The 20,638-nt window shown below is 35.8% G+C and overlaps 4 protein-coding genes across 6 annotated transcripts; 3 read left to right on the plus strand and 1 right to left on the minus strand.

The window, feature by feature from the left end:
* The first annotated feature begins 12 nt into the window (after positions 1-12).
* On the plus strand, positions 13-5,024 carry LOC104810537 (cell division cycle protein 27 homolog A). 3 transcript variants are annotated; one of them, XM_010536878.2, is made up of 16 exons: positions 13-131; positions 620-692; positions 800-909; positions 1,055-1,101; positions 1,381-1,478; positions 1,622-1,896; positions 2,029-2,091; positions 2,220-2,409; positions 2,592-2,809; positions 2,942-3,007; positions 3,115-3,234; positions 3,446-3,522; positions 3,680-3,799; positions 3,891-4,110; positions 4,469-4,750; positions 4,859-5,024. In XM_010536878.2, exons 1-16 carry the CDS (start codon positions 27-29, stop codon positions 4,907-4,909), a joined length of 2,115 nt encoding a protein of 704 aa, XP_010535180.1. In that variant the 5' UTR covers positions 13-26; the 3' UTR covers positions 4,910-5,024. The 3 variants fall into 3 exon arrangements, with proteins under 3 accessions (XP_010535180.1, XP_010535181.1, XP_010535182.1); XM_010536879.2 differs by having other exon boundaries at positions 2,631-2,809; XM_010536880.1 differs by lacking the exons at positions 13-131; positions 620-692 and having other exon boundaries at positions 809-909; positions 1,048-1,101.
* A 1,381-nt stretch (positions 5,025-6,405) lies between these two features.
* LOC104810538 lies at positions 6,406-7,317 on the plus strand. The gene has a single exon (XM_010536882.1). It carries the CDS (start codon positions 6,502-6,504, stop codon positions 7,087-7,089), a length of 588 nt encoding a protein of 195 aa, XP_010535184.1. The 5' UTR covers positions 6,406-6,501; the 3' UTR covers positions 7,090-7,317.
* A 7,707-nt stretch (positions 7,318-15,024) lies between these two features.
* LOC104810621 (GDSL esterase/lipase APG-like) lies at positions 15,025-16,424 on the plus strand. Its single transcript, XM_010536966.1, has 5 exons — positions 15,025-15,052; positions 15,164-15,294; positions 15,371-15,604; positions 15,708-15,963; positions 16,148-16,424. The coding sequence occupies exons 1-5, from the start codon at positions 15,025-15,027 to the stop codon at positions 16,342-16,344; spliced, it is 846 nt and encodes a 281-aa protein (XP_010535268.1). The 3' UTR covers positions 16,345-16,424.
* Positions 16,425-16,436: 12 nt separating this feature from the next.
* Positions 16,437-18,756, minus strand: LOC104810539 (polyadenylate-binding protein 6-like). Its single transcript, XM_010536883.1, has 7 exons — positions 18,501-18,756; positions 18,027-18,336; positions 17,682-17,941; positions 17,308-17,604; positions 16,978-17,216; positions 16,854-16,898; positions 16,437-16,746 (listed from the first exon to the last, which is right to left on the minus strand). Exons 1-7 carry the CDS (start codon positions 18,721-18,723, stop codon positions 16,591-16,593), a joined length of 1,530 nt encoding a protein of 509 aa, XP_010535185.1. The 5' UTR covers positions 18,724-18,756; the 3' UTR covers positions 16,437-16,590.
* Positions 18,757-20,638: the final 1,882 nt, after the last annotated feature.

Below are 20,638 nucleotides of genomic sequence, written 5' to 3' on the forward strand. Positions count from 1 at the left end.
CCCAAAAAAAAAAAACATCGAGTCGCATGGAGACTATACTGGTGAATGGCGTCGAGAAGAATCTCAACCAGTTCATGTTCAAGAACGCGATCTTTCTCTGCGAACGTCTCTGCGCAGAATTCCCGTCCGAGGTATCCGATTCCCTTTTTTCCCGTCTGTTCTTGTTGTTCGATTACGTGATTCTCGAATCTGTAGATGATTGTCGTTGTTCGTGTTGTCTGATCCGACGGTCTAGCTCTGTTTTGTTATGATTTTCGCTCGTGTCCGTCTCGATTCCCTGTCTGAGAACGATTACTAGACGCTGATTGTGGAATCACGGGAAGTTAACTCCTCCTGTTCCCTAATTTGAAGGATCAAACCATAATGCATACGATTGAAATTGAGAGATTCTCAATTAATTTCGGTTCTGAGGATGGAAATCAATCGGATTGTAGAATCGTTCTTTTTTTTGGTATAAATAGAACCGTTCTTAATTCCGAGCTAAACTCACTTATAATTCAGTCCAGACATCTGAGGCTGTTTGAAGTTCTATCGTGCCATTTGTTTATGGGGATGTCTCTGCTTCTGCTTTGGTTAGCTATTAGAACCCTTTTGGCTGATTAGTTCCTTCATTATGCAGGTGAACATGCAATTGTTGGCGAGGTGTTACTTGGGTAACAATCAAGCTTACTGCGCTTATTACATTCTGAAAGGTATTCAGTAGTTGCTTTTCTGCTATAATTTAACACCTTTGTATGTTGTTTTGTTGCATCTGGTTGTAATCCAAATCCTTTTTGTTCCTTTGTTGCGAAAATCACAGGTTTGAAAGCACCTCAGTCAAGGTATCTGTTTGCATTGTCATGCGTAAAGTTGGATCACCTTGTTGAAGCTGAAGCCGCCTTGTTGCCCGGTGAAGATGATGTTGGAGAAGTATGATTTCTTCATATGCAAGATCATTCTGTAGTTCTTATTGGCTCCAAACCTGAGAATCTCTGTCGATTATATCCATTTACATGATATACTTTTTTCGGGAATGAAAATCTGGACAATCTTACTACCCCCTTTTAGCATGCAGGTAGCTGGTGGTGCAGCCGGGAATTATCTTCTTGGTCTTATATATAGGTGACTACCACTTGATTTTTTTCAAGTTTTGTAAAAATAAGTACGGGACATTGGTTGCTTCATTGCATAGTATTGGTGATGATTCACCTACATATATCTACGTAATTTCTTTCTTTGTGTCTTTGATTCTAGTGATGCTTCAAATGACAGCATGTAGAGGAAAGAAATGGAAAAAGAACAACGAAATGTCATATTCGAAATCATCCCATTTATATTTCAGTCATTAAATCTAAATACATTGCTTATGGTATCGGCAAATGTTTTGGTACATACTTTCAGATACACTGGGAGAAGGCACAGTTCAGTGGAACATTTCAGGATGGTGTTGTTACTTGATCCGTTATTTTGGGAGGCATATGAAGAACTTTGTATGTTAGGTTAGTAAAAGCCATATATGCTGTTTTCTAGGCCCTGAATTCATGTTCTACTAGTTAATTTTTGTGTTCTCTTTGTCAAGATACAGCAGGGAACCTGATTTATTTTCTTTTCTACTAAATTGCTTGTCACCAATTTTTTTCAGGTGTTGCTGAAGAAGCCTCCTCTGTTTTCGGTGAAGTTGCTTTACAGCGTATTCAAGAAACTTATCTTGGACAAACATCAAGCTTCTCACAGAGAACGATCGTAAATGAGTTTTCAGATTCTGACAAGACCTTAAAAGATTCAAAGTTAAGGCACAATGAACATTTTTTGGGGAACGGGCAACAAAGTGTTACATTAGATTCCTCAAAACAACTGGAAAATAGCTCTCAAACAAATAATTCAGACTGGAACACGCCTTCTCCAGTGCCACCACAGGTAATATTATGTATTTTAAGCGAGATTGTGCATATGTTACTTTTCATTACGCATACAAAACAATATATTTGCTTGATGGGTAATTGGATTACTCTCTCTGCTTCCTAATTCCTGAATATTTATAACCTTCAGGTACCGGATGTTGCCCCACCTCAGCTACGTAAGAATCTGCGTGCTCCAGCAGGTGAAAAAATGGTGGTGTTTTCTTCTCCTGTTTTCTGTTTTCGAGCATTGTGATTGTTACATTGCATGTATTTGTACATCCATCTAGTGTTACTTGATATATTGGTCTTATTGTTATTTTTCTTTTCCGGATCTTGAAGGTTCCAGAAAGGTTGTATCCTGAAACAAGGCCCCGTCGGAGTGCTAGAATAGCAGCACGGAGAAAAATAAACATGTCACAGTCATCCGGAAGTGATGCTGATTGCTTACATGCTTCGTCATCTGAGTCAAACTCTGCAACTTCTCTTTCCTCAATGATTGAAAAATGCCGAATCGAAAGCAGCAAGGAAGGTGATTGTTTCCCTTTCTTACTTTTTTTTATCTTATCCGAGGCATCATTTAGGAAAAACTGGGATTGAGAACAAAATATTAACAAAACAAAGTTTAAAGATTTGGGCGGGTTAAGATTAGAGAACATATGTGGCTCTGCACCTCTTTTGGAGATAATAATGTTTGCGTATGAGTTCTAATAGGTTTCTGCTCTCGGCCTGTTGCTACTTCAAATCATACAGCAACAACATCTGGCCAGACCATATCCGGGACTGGCAACTCCGTTGATGACGAGGAGAACTCAAGGCTAACTGGGTTTGAGTCAGGTCCTTCGAGCATCATCTTTGGCATCTCGGAAGTGCTAAACCTTCTGAGACTTCTTGGTGAATGCCACAGACACTTGCTCATGTACAATTGTGAGGTACTGCTCATTAAGAGAATGTATCCAGGTGGTTCATTTTTGCCATCTCGAGTTCTATGCTTAAATGTATTAGATTATTAACATAGAATCCAGAAAATCGCAAAATGATGGGAAAACTGTTTGCAACTGCAGGATGCTTTGTTTGCCTATGAGAAACTATCAGAGAAGCAGTACAATACTCAATGGGTTCTCTCACAGGTGATAAGACCAGCTGCTATCTCTTTGCTATGTTTCATTTGCAGGCAATTCAAGGTATTTGTTTTCCCAAAATTGATACTGACGAAATGATTTACATCTTGAAATAGGTTGGAAAAGCGTATTTTCAGCTTCAAGATTACTTCAAAGCTGACTCTGTCTTTCTTCTTGCACATCAAATGTATCCTTATGCTTTGGAAGGAATGGATATTTACTCCACTGTTCTTTACGTGAGTTGTTCTCGTCATTTGCTAGCTGCTGCTCCATATGATCTTACCTTCACACATACGTTACCTGTCTATCCTAAACTAAAGGGTGTTATTTTATATCTTCTATGGTACTGAATCATCGACATGATCCTATTATGATGTTGAAATCATGAAGTACTCCACTGCTATTTTCTTATTTTTTCACAAAAAACTGGTTCTTGGGTTTTCGCAGCATCTGAAGGAAGAGATGAGATTAGGCTACTTGGCTCAGGAGTTGCTGTCGATTGACCGTCTAGCTCCGGAATCGTGGTATCTCTTTTTAACATTTTCACTAGCAGTATATGTTCGGATGTTCGTAAAACCGGCATTTTATACCCGTACAAGTCCGCTTGCACTTTTCGACGCTGAGAAGCCACCGGTTCTAAACAGAGACCAAACACTTGCAGTTTAACAATGTTTATCACAGGTGTGCTCTTGGAAACTGCTACAGTTTGCAGAAAGATCACGAAGCTGCTCTCAAGATCTTTCATAGAGCTATCCGACTGAATCAAAGATTCGCTTATGCGCATACCCTTTGTGGCCACGAGTACATTTCTTTCCGTTTCTTTTTCATTTTTTCGTATTATTCTGCATATAACCGGATACGAGATTGTTCTTACGGAAATCGGACTATTCAGGTTCGCTGCCTTGGAGGAATACGGGGATGCAGAAAGATGCTACCGAAAGGCACTTGATGTAGACGAGAGACATTATAATGCATGGCATGGTCTCGGAATGATTTACCTCCGTCAAGAAAAGTTCGAATTCGCTCAGCACCATTTCCAACGGGCTCTCCGAATAAATCCACGGTCTTCGGTCATCATGTGCTATAATGGGATTGCCTTGCATGAATCAAAGGTTCCGAAACTTGATTACTTCTCCATACCCTTATTGTCCTTGCATCTAGGGGTGTGGCCATTGCGGGGTTTCGGTTTCTGTTATTTCAGTTTTAAGAAAACATATAATCATTCAGTTTGATTTGGTTCGGTTTTTACTGATAAATATATTTATTTTTCAAAGAATTTTTTGATTTATTTTTTATTTTTTTATTCGGTTCAATTTGTGTTCGGCTTTGTAGGAATAATAATTATTCGGTTTTTATATTTGACTTGGTTCTGTCGCATTTATGTGTTATTCAGTTCGGATCGATTTAGTCATTCGGTTGCATAATCTATTTTGTCTTTTTGAACGGAATAGTAACTAACCTTTTTTGCAGAGAAGCGATGAAGCATTGGAGACATTGGATCAGGCGAGTATAAGCGATTCGAGGAATCCGCTCCCGATATACTACAAAGCTAACGTACTAGTTGGCCTCGGGAAATACGAAGAAGCTGCGAAAGTTCTAGAGGAACTCAAGGATTGCGTTCCTCATGAGAGCAGCGTCCACGGTTTGCTCGGTAAAATCTACGTGCATATGAAGTTATACGACAAGGCCGTATTCCATTTCGGAATCGCCTTGGACTTGAACCCTTCTGCCATTGACGCGGTCCATATAAAGGTATATTATAAGCTTCCATTGTTGATCTGCAAGTTTCCATCTCCAAAATTCTCGGTTATTATCGATTCTTTTTATTTTATTTTATGAAATTCTCTGCTATGGTTACAGGCTTGTATGGAGAGATTGATAGCACCAGAGGAGCTGGAGGATTATATATAGATCCTTTTTGTCCATATAATGAATCATTAGAATTTTAATTCAGGTGTATCCGTGTTTAAGGAATCAATAGAAACAGAGTTTTGTGAAACTTCTTGATGAGAAAACTACAGACAATACAGCAACATTGTTTTTGGACTTTATTTCACGGATTACTCATCCGAAATTCATGTATATTCGAATTCGAATTCTAACGTTGGATAATCTGCGTAGTCTAGATCTACAAAGGGTTTTTGAAATATTGATTAAAACGTAAATATAAATTTTTACCATATTTTAAGAATAAGAATATATTTAATTATTTTCTAGAAGATGCACTTCAAAAGCGTATATACCATCGTAGTAGAATGCCAAGTCATAAACCCCACTAATAATATTTTGGTATGAAATATCAATTATTTTATTCGTAAAGCAAAACCTAATACCAATAATTAGATGGGCTATTATCATACGAAGTGCAATCTGAAGTACACAACTTTAAAAGTATGTTGTTTTCCTCATTTCCGCATGAAAATTTGTTTTTGTTTCTTTCCCTTTTTTTTAAATATATTATTTGGTTTGTTTTTCTTCAAGACAATGTGAAGGCGGCCCTCAAAGAACTATTTTCAACAGAGAGAAAAACAAATTGCATTCTGAATGTATAATATTTTTTAACATATTAAATGAAAAAGATTTTTCACTTCAAAAAATATTTTGGATTTATTACTGGGTTCACTTATTTTTATCTATCAACAAAATTTTGCAGTGACATTTGTTTTTATATAACAAGTTGGAAACCCCATATTGGAATTGGGAAGTGTATATTATTAATTTCTTAACGTTTAAGAAAGAATTTAAACCATTGGATAGCTCCAACTATATTCAATAAGAGAAGTTATTTAACAAAATTGCACATTTTAAATCTTTTTTTTAATAAAAAAAATGGAAGTCCAAAATCAAAAGGGCATTATAATGTATTTGTTTTCTTAACATTTAAGAGAGGATGTAAAGAAACACGCCACTACTTGAAACAATTTTAAATTATATAAAAATATATAGGGAAATTACAAAAGTTTCTGACCAAACATGATTGCAGGCAAAACTCCCTCAAAGGTTACTTTCCCAATAGGGTTGTCTCAATCACACATATACGAGATGGTTACGTTAGTTATTCTTATTAATATTTTTGGATTGTGATTTCTAGTTAATTGAGATGAATAGTTAATGGTAATAGACACTAGTATTGTATATAGATTAACACAAACAAATTCTTTTCCCTATTATTATTACAATTCTTCAAAATATATTTTTATTTTTTATACAGACAAAAACCATGGTAAAATAATTTGTAAATAATCCTAATCAATATTTTTTTAAAACATAAACATAAAATTGTTGTGTAACCTTGCACGTTTTTGGTACATCTTTGTTGAAAAATATTAATTTTCTTATTTTTTTCCATCCCCTTTATATATGATATGTATCCCCACGCACTTCCCATATCCTTAACTCATAAGAAATCAGAGCACATAACACAAATCTCTCTCTCTCTCTCTCTTCACTCTCTCTCTCTCACCATTCTCTGATATTTCCCTCTGCACTCTCTCTCTCTAAAGATGGACAAGAGCCAAACAGTAAGCAAGAAAATTTGGAACATGATACGTTTTGTCATCTTCATGTTAAAAAAAGGAGTGTCGAAGCACAAGCTCGTCGTCGACCTGAACGTGATGCTCAAACGCGGCAAGAACCTCATGTTCCACAGCCGCCGCCGCGTCCCGGCCGCAGACGCGAACGCGGTTTCAGCTGCGCTCCAGACGCAGCCGCACGAGTACGAGTTCAGCTGCAGCAACACGCCAAACTTCACCTTCCCTTTCCACATCGCTTCCAAGTCGAAGAAGAGCCTCTTCGCGTGCGTCCAAACACCGGAAACGCTCGACGACGAAAACGCTGCCGCGAGAGCGGTGTTCGAGCTTGTCAACGGTGGTAACAGCGGCACCAACGTAGAGGCGTTAACGGCGTTATCTCCGTACTTGCCGGGGTTTGGACGGACTCCGTTAGTTAGGCCGTTAAGGGTGACGGACTCACCGTTTCCGTTACCGGAAGAAGCTGACGTGGGAAACGGACACGTTGACAAAGCAGCGGATGAGTTTATAAAGAAGTTTTACAAGAACTTGAAGCAACAGAAGATGATTGAGTTCAACTAAATTCACAGTGTTCTCTACATATTTATATGTATATTTTCCCCCTAAAGATTCGATTTTTCATTCTCTGACGAAATCTGAAGGTACAATGATAAGTTTTTTTTTTCGGTTTTGTAATTTCTTGATAAAAATTGGATTATCATGAATAAAGATACCAATTCGTCTTCCGAGGGTACGTGTAATAATATTTTATGGGCTTTTATTTAATGGTTTTTAAGCTTTTTATTTTTATTTTTGCTGATTCGTTTTTTGTCTGATATAATATTTTGTAAATATGAATATTATCTTGTGATATAAATTAATTGCCAACATAAGTCCACAGGGTCATCTTATGACCTTTTTTTTTCCGGTCCGATCAAGTAATCTCATAACTATATATATATATATATATATATATATATATATATATATAGTATATTATATTTTCTCATAACAATTTGAGTGGAAATCAAATAATCTAAGTTATGCTGATGATGTAAATGACAGGTTTATATATATATATGTATACATACATATATATATATACATACATAGACGTATAAGTACTTATTTCTTTGTTTTTGTGTCTCTAAAGGTACTCACAAACTTTTATAAATATTAATTTTACAGTTAGATTAATATAAAGATATTGATGCTGCTTCATATGTATTTTGTTTTCTTCCACAAATAATTTCTAATTGGTAATAAGACTCACACCTAAGAGTTGAAGAATATTAGTGTTTCCCAATAATATTTCGATTCCATTATTTTTTAGTTTACATTTTTTTTTACTTTGTAAGAATTTATCCATTCACCTTTTTTTGTATGGATTTCTTTTTTTTTTTGCATTGTGTTTATTTTCGGTTCGGGTAAAATTTTCATTACACATATATGATATATCCATTTTTTTTAAAGAAATTTTCGTTTTTATTCAATTTTTCGTTATTTTTATATTTCATTTAAATTCAATTAATTTTCTAATTGATTCTTATATCGAATTCGGTTATAATATTAGAATTATGTATGATTCGAAATTTAGTAGAAAATAGCCGAAATATCAACCCCACTCTCAAACCTTTAGAAATTACATGTTGGCATTGTTTTGTTAAAGGAAGGAAAGTCCGTAATTAAGGTTTAACTTTGCAAGCTGTGGCCTCTTTTCACAAAAGCAAAAAAGGAAAAAAAAAGTACTTTTTATTTTTCTTTTTTTCAACTCTTTGCTTTAATTTTCTTTCTATATGATATTGCCATTAATTCAAATGGAAAATATGAAAATGTCTCTTTGTGCTTCACAACTGTGAAACCATAGTCATAGCAAAACCCTAAATAACAACAAGTCCTCTTACCACTATCCATTATAAAACAAAAAGCTTTGGAGTGAATAAAATAAACTTTTCAGAAACCATTAATTTATTTCACTAATTTAATTTCTAAAGTAAGAATGAAGAGCAAGCTCCAAAATATTCTTTCCTTAGTTGGCATGTAAAAGCTAAACGCTATTAACGTTATGATTCGGAATCTAGAAAATTTTATTATGGGGATATATATTCATTATGCATGATAGGAATAAAGAGTATTAATAGCTCGATTTTATTCATTTATTCACGTATAATTAATATTAGTTTTTGTTAGTTTTATATGAATAAATAATTAAGATGTTGGAGCAACTTAGATCTTTCCATGGTGACGTTCATTCTATATCCTCTTTACAAAGTGATAGATTCAATTTGTTTCTTTTTTTTGTAACTCGGTATTCTGAACTAAGATCCACACTAATCTCGGAAAAAACTCGGATGAATGCTCTTTCCTAAATTTAGGGTTTAATCTCGGGGTTGGAAAAAGCGATTGTATCATTATTTCAAAAACAAAAGTGATTGGAAATTGTTTATTCGAGGTTCATGATCAAAGGCAGAATCATTTGGATATTCTCTGGTAACTTTTTGGTGTTAAGAGTACCCTTTAAGCTGTCATTACATTATCATATGTAGCTTAATCTGGATCATTAATTACTTCATATGATTTAGTGTGTCAGTATTGGATAAGGTTGTCCCTGTTGTCGTGTGGTCATGTGCAGTGAATTGCCTTTCTTGATTATCATAATAATTTTCATGCGAGACTTAATATAGAGACAACGTGGAATTTCCACGTACATAAGAGTACCAAAGTGGAAGTATACAACACAATATGTTTTGGTGATGGCGTTATTCTTTTTGTATATAATCTTTTCTTTTATTAAAGACTCTTAACTCCATTCATCCTCAAATCCTGAAGGAAATATAAAAGGTGGTATAATATATTTGTGTACACATATATATTTTTATTTTTATACAAAAAAAATTGATGATAATATGTCCAATTATCATTAGGGTTACTCGGAACATCAGACAATGACTGAAATAGCATATGGAGAAAGTGATATTAACCAATTTGAATTTTTTTCTTCAACGTTTAATTTTGTTTTTGTTTTTTTTCAATATATATTAGATACTTTGCTTCACGCACTCTCGCAATTGGACCGATCAATGTCGTAACATTCCTAGTTTGAGGGATACATATCATCATGTTAAGGTCATAATATATATATATATATATATATATATTTTTTTTTAAAAAAAAAGTCAAATCATGTAAGTATATGTAATGAGCTATTCTCGAGCTTATTATAACTACGTTAAAAGCTGATACATATTCAACATAATAGCACCGTATGTATCCAACAATTTTGGTTATATGAGAATATTCAGAATAACTATATCTATCTATATATATTGATAATTTAGAAATTTACCGTGCTTTCGGCTCAACTACATCTTTTGGAGGATAGAAAAACTCATGTGAATATCTCCCACCAAATGAAGATTCGAACATGAGTTGAGAAAGAGTTATGTCCCTTTGAACCATCTAATATTGGATGAAATTTGACTATATTCTTCAGCATTAGAACAAAAATCCAACTCGTTAGTACATGGACGATATATGTATTATCCATTTGGTATTATCTAGATACTTATACTTAATTTTTGAGTTATATTTTTCGTTGTTTCATATATTTTTTGGAAAATAATTTGATGTTGCCAAAAAGGGTTTGCATTTTTTTTGTTTCTAATGAACAATGATATGAAGCAGAATACTTTTAGTATAGTTATCCTTCTTCTAGGTCGATAATTTATTTTTTTATAATCTAGAAGTTCACCGGATTTTCGATCTAACTACATCTTCCAAAGGATTGGAGAAATACAGATGAATGCCTCTACCTACGTTTGGATTTGAACATGGGATAAGAACATATTTTATATGTTATTTTACCACTAAATCACCCAAACTTAGATAGGTCAAAAGATATTTTGTTTTGTATTATCTTTAATATACTATTTCTGGCCTTTTGTCAAGAACTTAATCCTCTATCTCATAGAACAAGGAAATAAAAATCCTTGGACTACCGTTATATCCAATCTCGATATTACATCAAATTGAAATAATAGTAACAAAGACACGTATTCTAGATATATGTTTTTTCAAAATCGCGAAACTATATAAATTTTTTGAATTCATCGTCTCCGGCCACGTATGTATATCATAAATATTTAGTTCTTAATTAAACAGAAACATGTAGTGGAAAGATCTACGGACTCGCACTTTATCTAAGTGTAGGAGGAGACCCTCAAGCAGATGATGCCTAACAATTTTGGTCATATATATTTAATAAATAATTTGAAATATAATGTAAAATATCTTTTTCACACACACACACACATATATATATATATATTCAAAAGTCGAGCTAATGTATTATATCGTGATAAAGTGATTTTCTTCTCACTCGTGCATTCACGTAAAAGCGGCAATGGGAAAGTCATTCATCGATCCCCCACTAACGTAAATAATAGTGTTTTATGGAATCCAATAGTATCTTTTTTCTTTATTATGGTCATAAAAAATAGGTGGATTTGGCGACTTCTTATTGGCTGGCTATATATATATACATATATATTTGATAATCAATATATATGTATATTTGTCATCAAAGAACCTTTTGTGGATCGCTTTATTAGTTTCTCAAGAACAACTTCTGTTCAATGAAGTGACTCGTCGATACGTTATGACTTTATACATCGAATGCTGCGTGAGTTTACACTAAGTTAAAACTAGCGAATTTATGAAACGTTTCTCACATGGGACATTGTAATAAGACTGAACATTTGTTAAGGTCTTATGCATGTGTTACATTACATGCTCACTCATAGATCCCTTAATTGTCAAGGCGACACATTCGGATACGGTGTCATTCTCTAACGATTGTTTTTCAGTTCAAGCTTGTGGTTCTTTCGGTCCAAGAATATATATCAAGGGCGTGATCAATAACATATTTGTTGTAATTTGTACTCCAACCAAAAATATATGTATATACATATATATATATATAAATAACATAATAACTTAGGTATGGATCGCTTGTAAAATCTAATTTTGTAACGTGATTATTTGAAAGATTCGGAGTTGTATTTAGACATGGGCGGAACTAGGTTAATAAGAATGGGGGCATATGCCTCCATGATAAAATTATGTTTATTATATAGTAAGTTTGCCCCCATTTACAACAATTTCTAGGTCCGTGTTTAGAATGTACATTTCTTGTTAGTGTTTGTAGAAACTTATCTCGTTGTGTTTTTTGTGACAAACGATTCGAGTGCTAGTAACACTATAAGAAACATCCGAATTGGCGACGGAAAAATCCGTCGCAAACATCAATAAAATCCGTCGCAATTACAAATTTGCGATAGAAAACGACGGAATAATTTTCGTCCGTATATCGTTGTCGTAAAAGTTTGCCGGTCATTAATATGTCGCAAAGTTGCGACGGACAAAATCTGCATTTTGCGAGGGATTTACGATAGAAAAATCCGTCGTCAATAATTTTTTTAATTTTTTTTAAAAAAATAAAAAAAAATTTACGATAGAAAAATCCGTCGTCAATAATTTTTTTAATTTTTTTTTTTTTAAAAAAAAAATTTACGATAGAAAAATCCATCGCAAATATTTTTTTAATTTAAAAAAATATAAAAAATAATATATTATACATATACACACATATACATATATTCACATACACATGCATTACACATATACGCATACATTATACATATACACATAATTTATATAAATATATATATACACATACACATATATTCATACACATATACATATACATTTACATACACATATATATATACACACATACACACATACATAAACACACATTCATACACATATATACACATATAAATTTACATAGACATACATAAACATACATATATATACACATATACATATACATTATACACATATATAAACACACATTTATACATATTCACACATATACACATACACATATATATATATTCACATACACATCAAATAAAAACACATACACATTTATATATATACATACATATTCACATTCACATTCACATACATACACAACATACATACATAAACACACACACACACACGTATACATATATAAACACATACACATTCACATACACACATACACACTTACACATACACATACACATATGTACATTCACATGTATATATACAACACACACATATACACATACATTCACATATATACACATATACATATCCATATACACGATATATAACCTTGACGAATTTTAAAGAAAAACAATTTGTTGGAGAATATTGGAGAAGATTGAGATTTTTTTCTTAAAATTTCGAGCGGCTTTTATTAAGTGTTGCGACGGAAATTTCTGTCGCAAAACGAAAAATAAACCGCGAAAATTTAAAATTTTTTATCGAAAATAACGAAAAAAATGAAATTAGGATTTGCGACAGAAATTTCTGTATACGACGGAAATTTCCGTCGCAATCCGTCGCAAATTCTGGCAGATATTAAAATTTATGTCGCAAATAATGTTTGTTGTTGCGACGACAACGTTTACGTCGCAGTCCGTCGCAAATTTGCGATGGATTTTGCGACTGCTTGCGACGGAATAAAAATTTTCGGATTCCGTAGCAAAACCGTCGATAATTTGTTTGCGACGGAAAAGTTCCGTCGCAAATTCCGTAGCTATATGAAGATTTTTTTGTAGTGTAAGTTTTTTTTGAGTTTCGGTTATCTTGAATCGAAGTCCAAACTAATCCCGGGATCGAGAGCAAATTAACCATATGCTTGGAATATACACTCCTCTCCCCAATTTGAAACTCGAACTCGCGACGGGACAGACGTTTTTGCATCTCCATTTCATCGGTTGAGTTACCTAAGTTGGATTAGTGCTAGTAAGTTATATATGTCTATAAATAATATCCGACGAGAAAGGATTCAGAACTGTGAAGAAGATTTTCTAGTGAGGGAGTATATACCTATGGTAATATATATATATGTGCGTGTATATATGTGTATGTTCTTCTATTTGTAAGCTTCTGCAGAGTTTAAAATTGTTATTGTATCAGATTCATATGATATTAAACATGCTTAGTCGGCATGTTATTGTAAAACCCATAAAGTGAAATTATTGTTTTGCATGAATTTATTGTAATTAGTAGAATTGGAATTCTAATTGGGCTAAGTCCTAGAGCCACTTAGGAATATGAAAAGGGCTGCTTGTACCCAAAACCACCACAAATTTAATGTTTCTGAACCGTATAGAAACATTCAACTTTTTTTTGGGTTTAATTCGGTTCCTATAGTTTACAAGTAACGAATTAAAACAAATATAATAAAAAATAATTTCGATCTTAGGTTATTTTCAAGTTTCGAAAAAATTTTAATTCATACTTTTGGGTATAAGTTGTAATATACATGAATTAGTTTTTTTAATAAGGTGGTTCAACGGATATTCAATCCAACTATATCTAATCTGAGCGGGAATTAATTACATGAATTAGTTACTTCAATTTAAGTGTATTCATCAAACCAAATCCATTTTTTTTTAAAAAACTTTTCTATTAAGATCCAAAATTATTGGAAAATATCATTTATTTATAAAAACATGGAATCATTAACGAATTTGGCCGATTGAAACACATTAAACATAAAATAACCGTTGACAAAATATCCACATAAATCTCCAGCTCATATTTCATCTCCACAACTAACGCAGTAAAAGCTAATCTATTATTTGTTTATTGTTTGGAGTCTTTGGACACAACACAATATTGTTACGGCTTTGGAGATAATTTAAAAAAGGAAAATTTAAATTAATATATATGTCTAGACTTCATTTAACATCATCAATATCTATGGTACTAAACCAATCATTTTAATAATATATATATAACATAAAATATAGTAAATAAAACAGAAAATATATAGGTAATCACAAGAAAAATATACTAAATATATATAAAATATATTAAATATATAGATTCGTTGCAGACTTATAGTAATCGATTTAAATATATAATTTAATATAACCAATGGCTCCAAAATCGAAGTCAACCACGCTCATTTAATGGTCTCAATCTCACAACCTCCCATCTTTCTCACTTTTAAAGCCCAGAATCACAGATTCAAACTATACCAGTGATGTCTGTAGCTAATTTGCCATTGCAAAACCGTCCAGTGGCCTCTTGGTTGATGAAATCTCGGCCGTAAGGCGGATAATCAGCCTTGAAGACGGTCGGAAGATAGTTGTTGTTGCCCACATCGACAACCGAGTCGCCGAATGTTATGATCGCTGGAACAACAGTTGTAGGTTGGTCTTGGGCAGAAGATGAACTCAAAATGACCAAAGAAAAGAACAAGAACAAGACAAGTGATGTTCCGAGATCTTTTAGGGTTTGATCCATCTTTGGTGATGTGGTTTTATGGTTTTCGTGTTTTGTCTGAATGGATGAGCCAAAAAAAACTTTGTTATATATACACTTTAATATGTTTGTTACACACATTAAAATTTCAACTGTTTTGGTCCGTGAAATTAAATTTGGGTAATTATGGATTTACCTTTACAGCCAAACTTGTGTATTTATTTATTTATATTTAAATTTAAACTAGCCCAAATAACGATCAAACCGTGTTTCTTGCTGTTTACGTAACAGTAGTCACTCTTTTGTCGTGTGTTTCTTGTTGCAGCTGAGACATTAGGGTTCACTACTTACCCACCTGCGTATCTTAGCTCTAAGGCTTCAGGCAGTAACCTTCTCATTGGATCAAATTTCGCTTCTGCCGGTTCTGGTTACGACCCGAAAGCTGCAGTCATCAATGTGAGAGAGAAATGGTCTGGAGTTTCGTTTTTCTGTTTCATGAATCTGATGCCCTTGATCGTTTCCTTTTCCGCAGCACGCGATCCCGTTATATCAGCAGATCGAGTATTTCAAGGAATATAAGATCAAGCTCACGAAAATCGCCGGGAAAAACAAATCTGAATCTGTAATTCAAGGAGCAATCTGCCTTTTGAGCGCAGGGAGCAGCGATTTTCTCCAGAACTACTACGTTAACCCTTTGCTCCACAAAGTCTATACCCCCGACCAGTACGGTTCCTACCTCATTGAAAATTTCTCAAGCTTTGTCAAGGTACATTCCTTTCTATGTTCTTGAATTCTCCATTTCCATACGTAACATATTGCTTATGATATGACTCAAGAAATATCGGTGTCCGAACGGAATGTGTGCATAGGAAGTGTACGGCCTCGGAGTGAGGAAGATCGGTGTGACTTCTCTGGCACCGTTAGGCTGTCTTCCTTTGGCAAGAACCCTTTTTGGGTTTCATGAGAAAGGTTGTGTTGAGAGATTAAACTCTGACGCTAAACAATTCAACGAGAAGCTTAACTCGGAGGCTTCAAAGCTGAAGAAGCGATACTCGGGCCTTAAGATCATCGTTTTCGACATCTTAAAGCCACTCTATGACCTCGTTCAGTCCCCTTCCAAATATGGTAAGTTCTGGTCACTCTACTAGTAGTTTTGTTTTGTGATAGGCAGGTAAATTGGGTACTCAACCTGATCCGTGAGTCAGGTACTCATCCACCGATGGAATGCGCATATAACCTCTAAAACCACGGATATCTGATTCATGTCTAACCCAAAAGACAGGCTTAACATTTTAATTTGCTTTTGCAGGGTTTATAGAAGCAACGAAAGGGTGCTGCGGAACTGGAAAAGTCGAGACTACTTCTCTTTTGTGCAACCCGAAATCCTTCGGGGCATGTTCGAATGCCTCTGAGTATGTGTTTTGGGACAGTGCTCATCCCTCTCAAGCTGCTAATCAAGTTCTTGCTGATGCTTTGATCACCCAAGGCATCGGTCTCATCGCCTAATGCATACGTTTTATTTTTCCGTGATTCGGATCGATGATTTCTGGCCCTTTGCTTTCGTGCAATAAGAATACTAATGGACAGCATCTTGAAAGTTACACAGAAGGAAGTTTCTTGAACAAACATTCTTACAAAAAAATGGTCGGAATGGCAAAATGCACTGTCTTTTTCTGTAATAACTACGCATATCAAGTGTCTTGTGGAAAACGAAAAAATCGGTTTCTTCGGTTACTTAGGGTTTAGAGCTTTTCAGCTGTCACTGCCACGAGAACAAGGAGACTTCATCAAAGCCGCTTTCAAGACCGATGTTGCTTCTTCTAGCGATGTTTCTGCATTTCCACTTCTGTTTTCTTCACCACTAAGCCCATGTTTCTGTCCGGTTTTCGTTCCAGAGCTAGCAGAAGGCTGCAGAGAAAACAAAAAATGGAAAAAAAAATGGCAACAAATCTTAGAAGATGACATAATTCAGCACATGTTACAGTGATATTATTACAGAACATCCTTTTCTTCACCTTGTCCTGCGGATTTCCATTCTGCTTCTGCTGTCCGACAGGAAGCTAAGAGGTTTTCCAAAGGAAACGTGAGAAAATGAATGATGCAAACCCTGAAACATTAGAGCTGAAAACTAATGCTTACGTATGAGGTGAATGACTGAGAACCCCCCATGTAGAAAGAGGTTTGCCCGATATGGAACGGCTGAATATACGTGCATTGCCCGGGAAAACGGACAGGAACATGTGGAAAATGCCACCCGGAAATGTAACCGACCGGGACTTGGCCCGATGGTTCAGTGAAGTAACGCTGCAACCTCTTCAGCCGATCCTCTTTCCGCTCTACTACTCGGACAACTAATGATTTCCCGTCAACGAAAGTTCCTGTGAACAGATACGTTCAGATTCAATCAGTAAGAATCTCGGGTTTCATCCCAAAAAAGAAAATTAAGGAAGGGAATCTCTGATTTTATACCGTTGAGCTCTCTCTTAGCCTTCTTGGATTCTTCACGGTTAGAGAGACATACAAAACCGAATCCCTTACTTACGCCATTCTCGTGACGCATTACTTTAGTAGAGATTACTCGTCCATACCATCCAAAAATTTCTCGTAGCCTCGTTTCGTCTATCGATTCGCTCAGATTTTTCACGTACAGATTCAACCACTTTGAGTTCTTGAACCCGGAAATAAACTTCTCCTCGAGTTCATGTTTCAGGATCTCCAACCTTTCGGCTTTGGTCTGAGCCCTTCCGACAAACAACTTCTTGGATCCTAACGAGGAAGAAATCGTTCCCCGAGTCAGAAATTTTTGATGACGATCTTCTTGTTCAAAACAACGAAATTCTTACCGAGAACTGCTCCATTCAATGCCTCTGCCGCTTTCCTAGCATTTTCCGCCTCGGAGAAACTCACAAACCCGAACCCTCTCGATTTTCCCGTGTCGTCCCTCATGACCACGGCACTGGAAACTCTCCCATATGGGGAAAACGTCTTTAGCAGAAAATCCTCTGTCACACCTTCTGACAGATTCTTCACATAAAGGTTTGTGAAATCATGTTTTCCCAACGCAACAGCTCTTTCCGTCTTCTTCACGAACTTAGATACATACCTAAGGAAGAATCACATCAAACGAAAACATAGAAACAAGCTTGTCACTTTACCGAAAAGATCGAAAATTTACATTGTGAACTTACAGTTTCTTCCCATCGATGACAGATCTGTGGAGGGCGCAACGAGCAGAAGTAGCAGATTGTTCTGAATCGAACTGGACGAAGCCGAAACCTCGACTCTGCCTGTTTTCCTCAGCCACTTTGCAAGAGAGTATACTCCCAAAGGGGCTAAAAATACGTTCTAAGCAACTGCTGGTGATCGAGCTGGCGAGATTTTTAACGAAAAGATTCCCGATTCCACTTCGACGCAGCGTCTGATCCTTCTCAAACCACATCAACCTCATTGGCTTTCCCATCATATCAGTGTGGTTTAAGCAAGCCAGAGCATTTGATGCTGCAAGAAACAGAAACCCTTTTACGTCATTAACACAAGAAAGGTCGACCAAAAAAGATGACCCAGAAAATAGATTCTCGGACCAAAGTTCTGAACACCAGAAATCGAGCAAAGAACGAGGAAAAGACGAGAAAGGAAGAATCTTTTTGGGTTTTTTTTTTTACCAATGAAGCAGGAATTGAAGTTGACGTAGCCGTAACAGAGGGATTTTCCGGTGGCGGAGCAACGGCAGAGGTGGGCGGAGACGATGGGAACCCTGGAGGAGAATTTGACGATGAGATCTTCCTCCGTCACGTCGGGACGAAGATCGCCGACGTATACCGACGCTTTCTTCACGGAGTGTTGACGGCTCCTAAACGGCGCCGTTTCTTGATTCGCGACCGCCATTGTTCTTCCGTGTTAAGGTTTCTTTCTCCCTCTCTCTGGAGTACAAAAATTGCGCAGAATACAGAAAACAAGAAGTCGGAGAAGGCGAGTATGAAGCAGACGCCTTTCTGTCTTTATATGCGTATGTTATAACTGTATCAGAGTAGCCGTACGATATTGGTACGGAATCACGTGCTGCGAGTACAAAAACAATGTCACTCGCCTTTGCAGACTGTGAAAATGACACCTGGAAGAAACTCAGTAGTTCGACTGTTTTCTTTTACTTCTCATAGGGAAAAAAATGTCAAACGACTTAATCGATTGGAATGTAATCGAACCAATGGTTATCATTTATTTAAAATCTAAAAAACAAAAAATAAATTGATTAAAAAAACAAAAAACTGATTTTTTAAAATAATTATTTTTATCAATAAAAAACTAGAATGAATCCAAACGAAATAGAACCGAACCAAATTTATTATAATAATATTATATTTTTAAAAAAATTGAATCCGAATATAACCAAAACAAAATCAAATCGAAATCCCAAACGAATATGTTTTTGTTGGGATAGATGGTGTAGGAGTGAAGACTTTGTCTCTGCTGGCACGAGGCTTCTCGTTTCGGTTCGGTTAGGGAAGAACCAGATGATTTGGTTGGTTTTCTGTGTCCATTGTGTTTCGGTACAGGCTAACCAGGCCATCAAACAATACGAAGGCGTTTTCGGATTAGGGTTCCGCTTGAAAGGTGAAGGCTCTCGTGTTTTTTATCAAATCCAAGGAGGAGACGACCACATACGCAGATAGGAGAGAGAGCTGCAGGGAGGAGAAACGGCGGATATACGTCGAGACATGGAAGTTTCGGTTTGCTGTTCTTTCTTGTTGTGCGTGTGTTGATAAATCTTCGTATTATGAGCATTGTGTACCACTGTCTTTAGTGGATCCTTGGAACCTAAATACGTAAAAAGTTGCGCCTCGTTCTTCCATTTCTCGTCCAGTTCCGACGATGGCGAGGTATGTCTTCCTCCCAGATTTGTGGTCTGATGTCTTTCTTATTTTTGTCTTCGTTTTGTTTCAGCTGATTTTCTAGGAGGCGGTGTTCGAAGCGGTCTCGATGAAATCCTCGGACGGGATCAGAGTCAGATCGGGAGAAATTTGAAGGGATGATGTCCACGTTCTTATACGGTACACTAGGCGGTGGTGGGTTCCGATGATGTCCTCGTCAGATGAGGTCGTAACTCGGGCGAGTCGGGGATTCGATTGAGCAACAACCGAGTTGACAGTTAAATCTACGGTTGGGGTTTCTGAAAATTACGGTTTAGGTTAAACTGGATATTCCGATTTAATTCGAGTTAGTTCTTTCGTCTAACCCGGTTCAGATTAAATCCATTTGATTCAATCCGAGTCGGTTCAGACCAGCTCCAATTCAATTTTGATCGGTTTGGACTTATTTAAATTGACTTTGACCAATTTGGTCAAAGTTTGTTCGGTTTAGGATAAAACCGAACTAGTTTAAGACAATTATGGTTTGGTGTAGATAAATTAGGACCGGTTTGGTCTGGTTTAGAGTCCAATTGGACCGGTTTAGAGCAGAAGAGTTCGGTGCAACAGGGTTTAGGGTTGTATAACACCGGTTTAGGTCAGATTAGTCTGGTTATTAGTCGGTTTATGGTTGTTAAATCTCGGATTGATTAGTCTGAGTAATAGAGTATGATATTTTGTACGATTTATGTTTTTGTACGGTTTAAGAGAGAGAGTTATTCCCGATCGATCGATTAGAAACAAGTTGGGTTGAAAGGCCCAATGGACCAATGTTGGGCAGAAAGGTCAATGGGCCCAAAGGTTCAAGTGAAAGGCCCAATGGGCTTTTATGGAAAACCTTGAATGACATTTATATACACGAGTCTTGTGAAATACATGGTATGTAAATATTTCCT

This window comes from Tarenaya hassleriana, unplaced genomic scaffold (genome assembly GCF_000463585.1).
Source record: "Tarenaya hassleriana unplaced genomic scaffold, ASM46358v1 Cleome18, whole genome shotgun sequence".
Classification (NCBI taxonomy): Eukaryota; Viridiplantae; Streptophyta; class Magnoliopsida; order Brassicales; family Cleomaceae; genus Tarenaya; species Tarenaya hassleriana.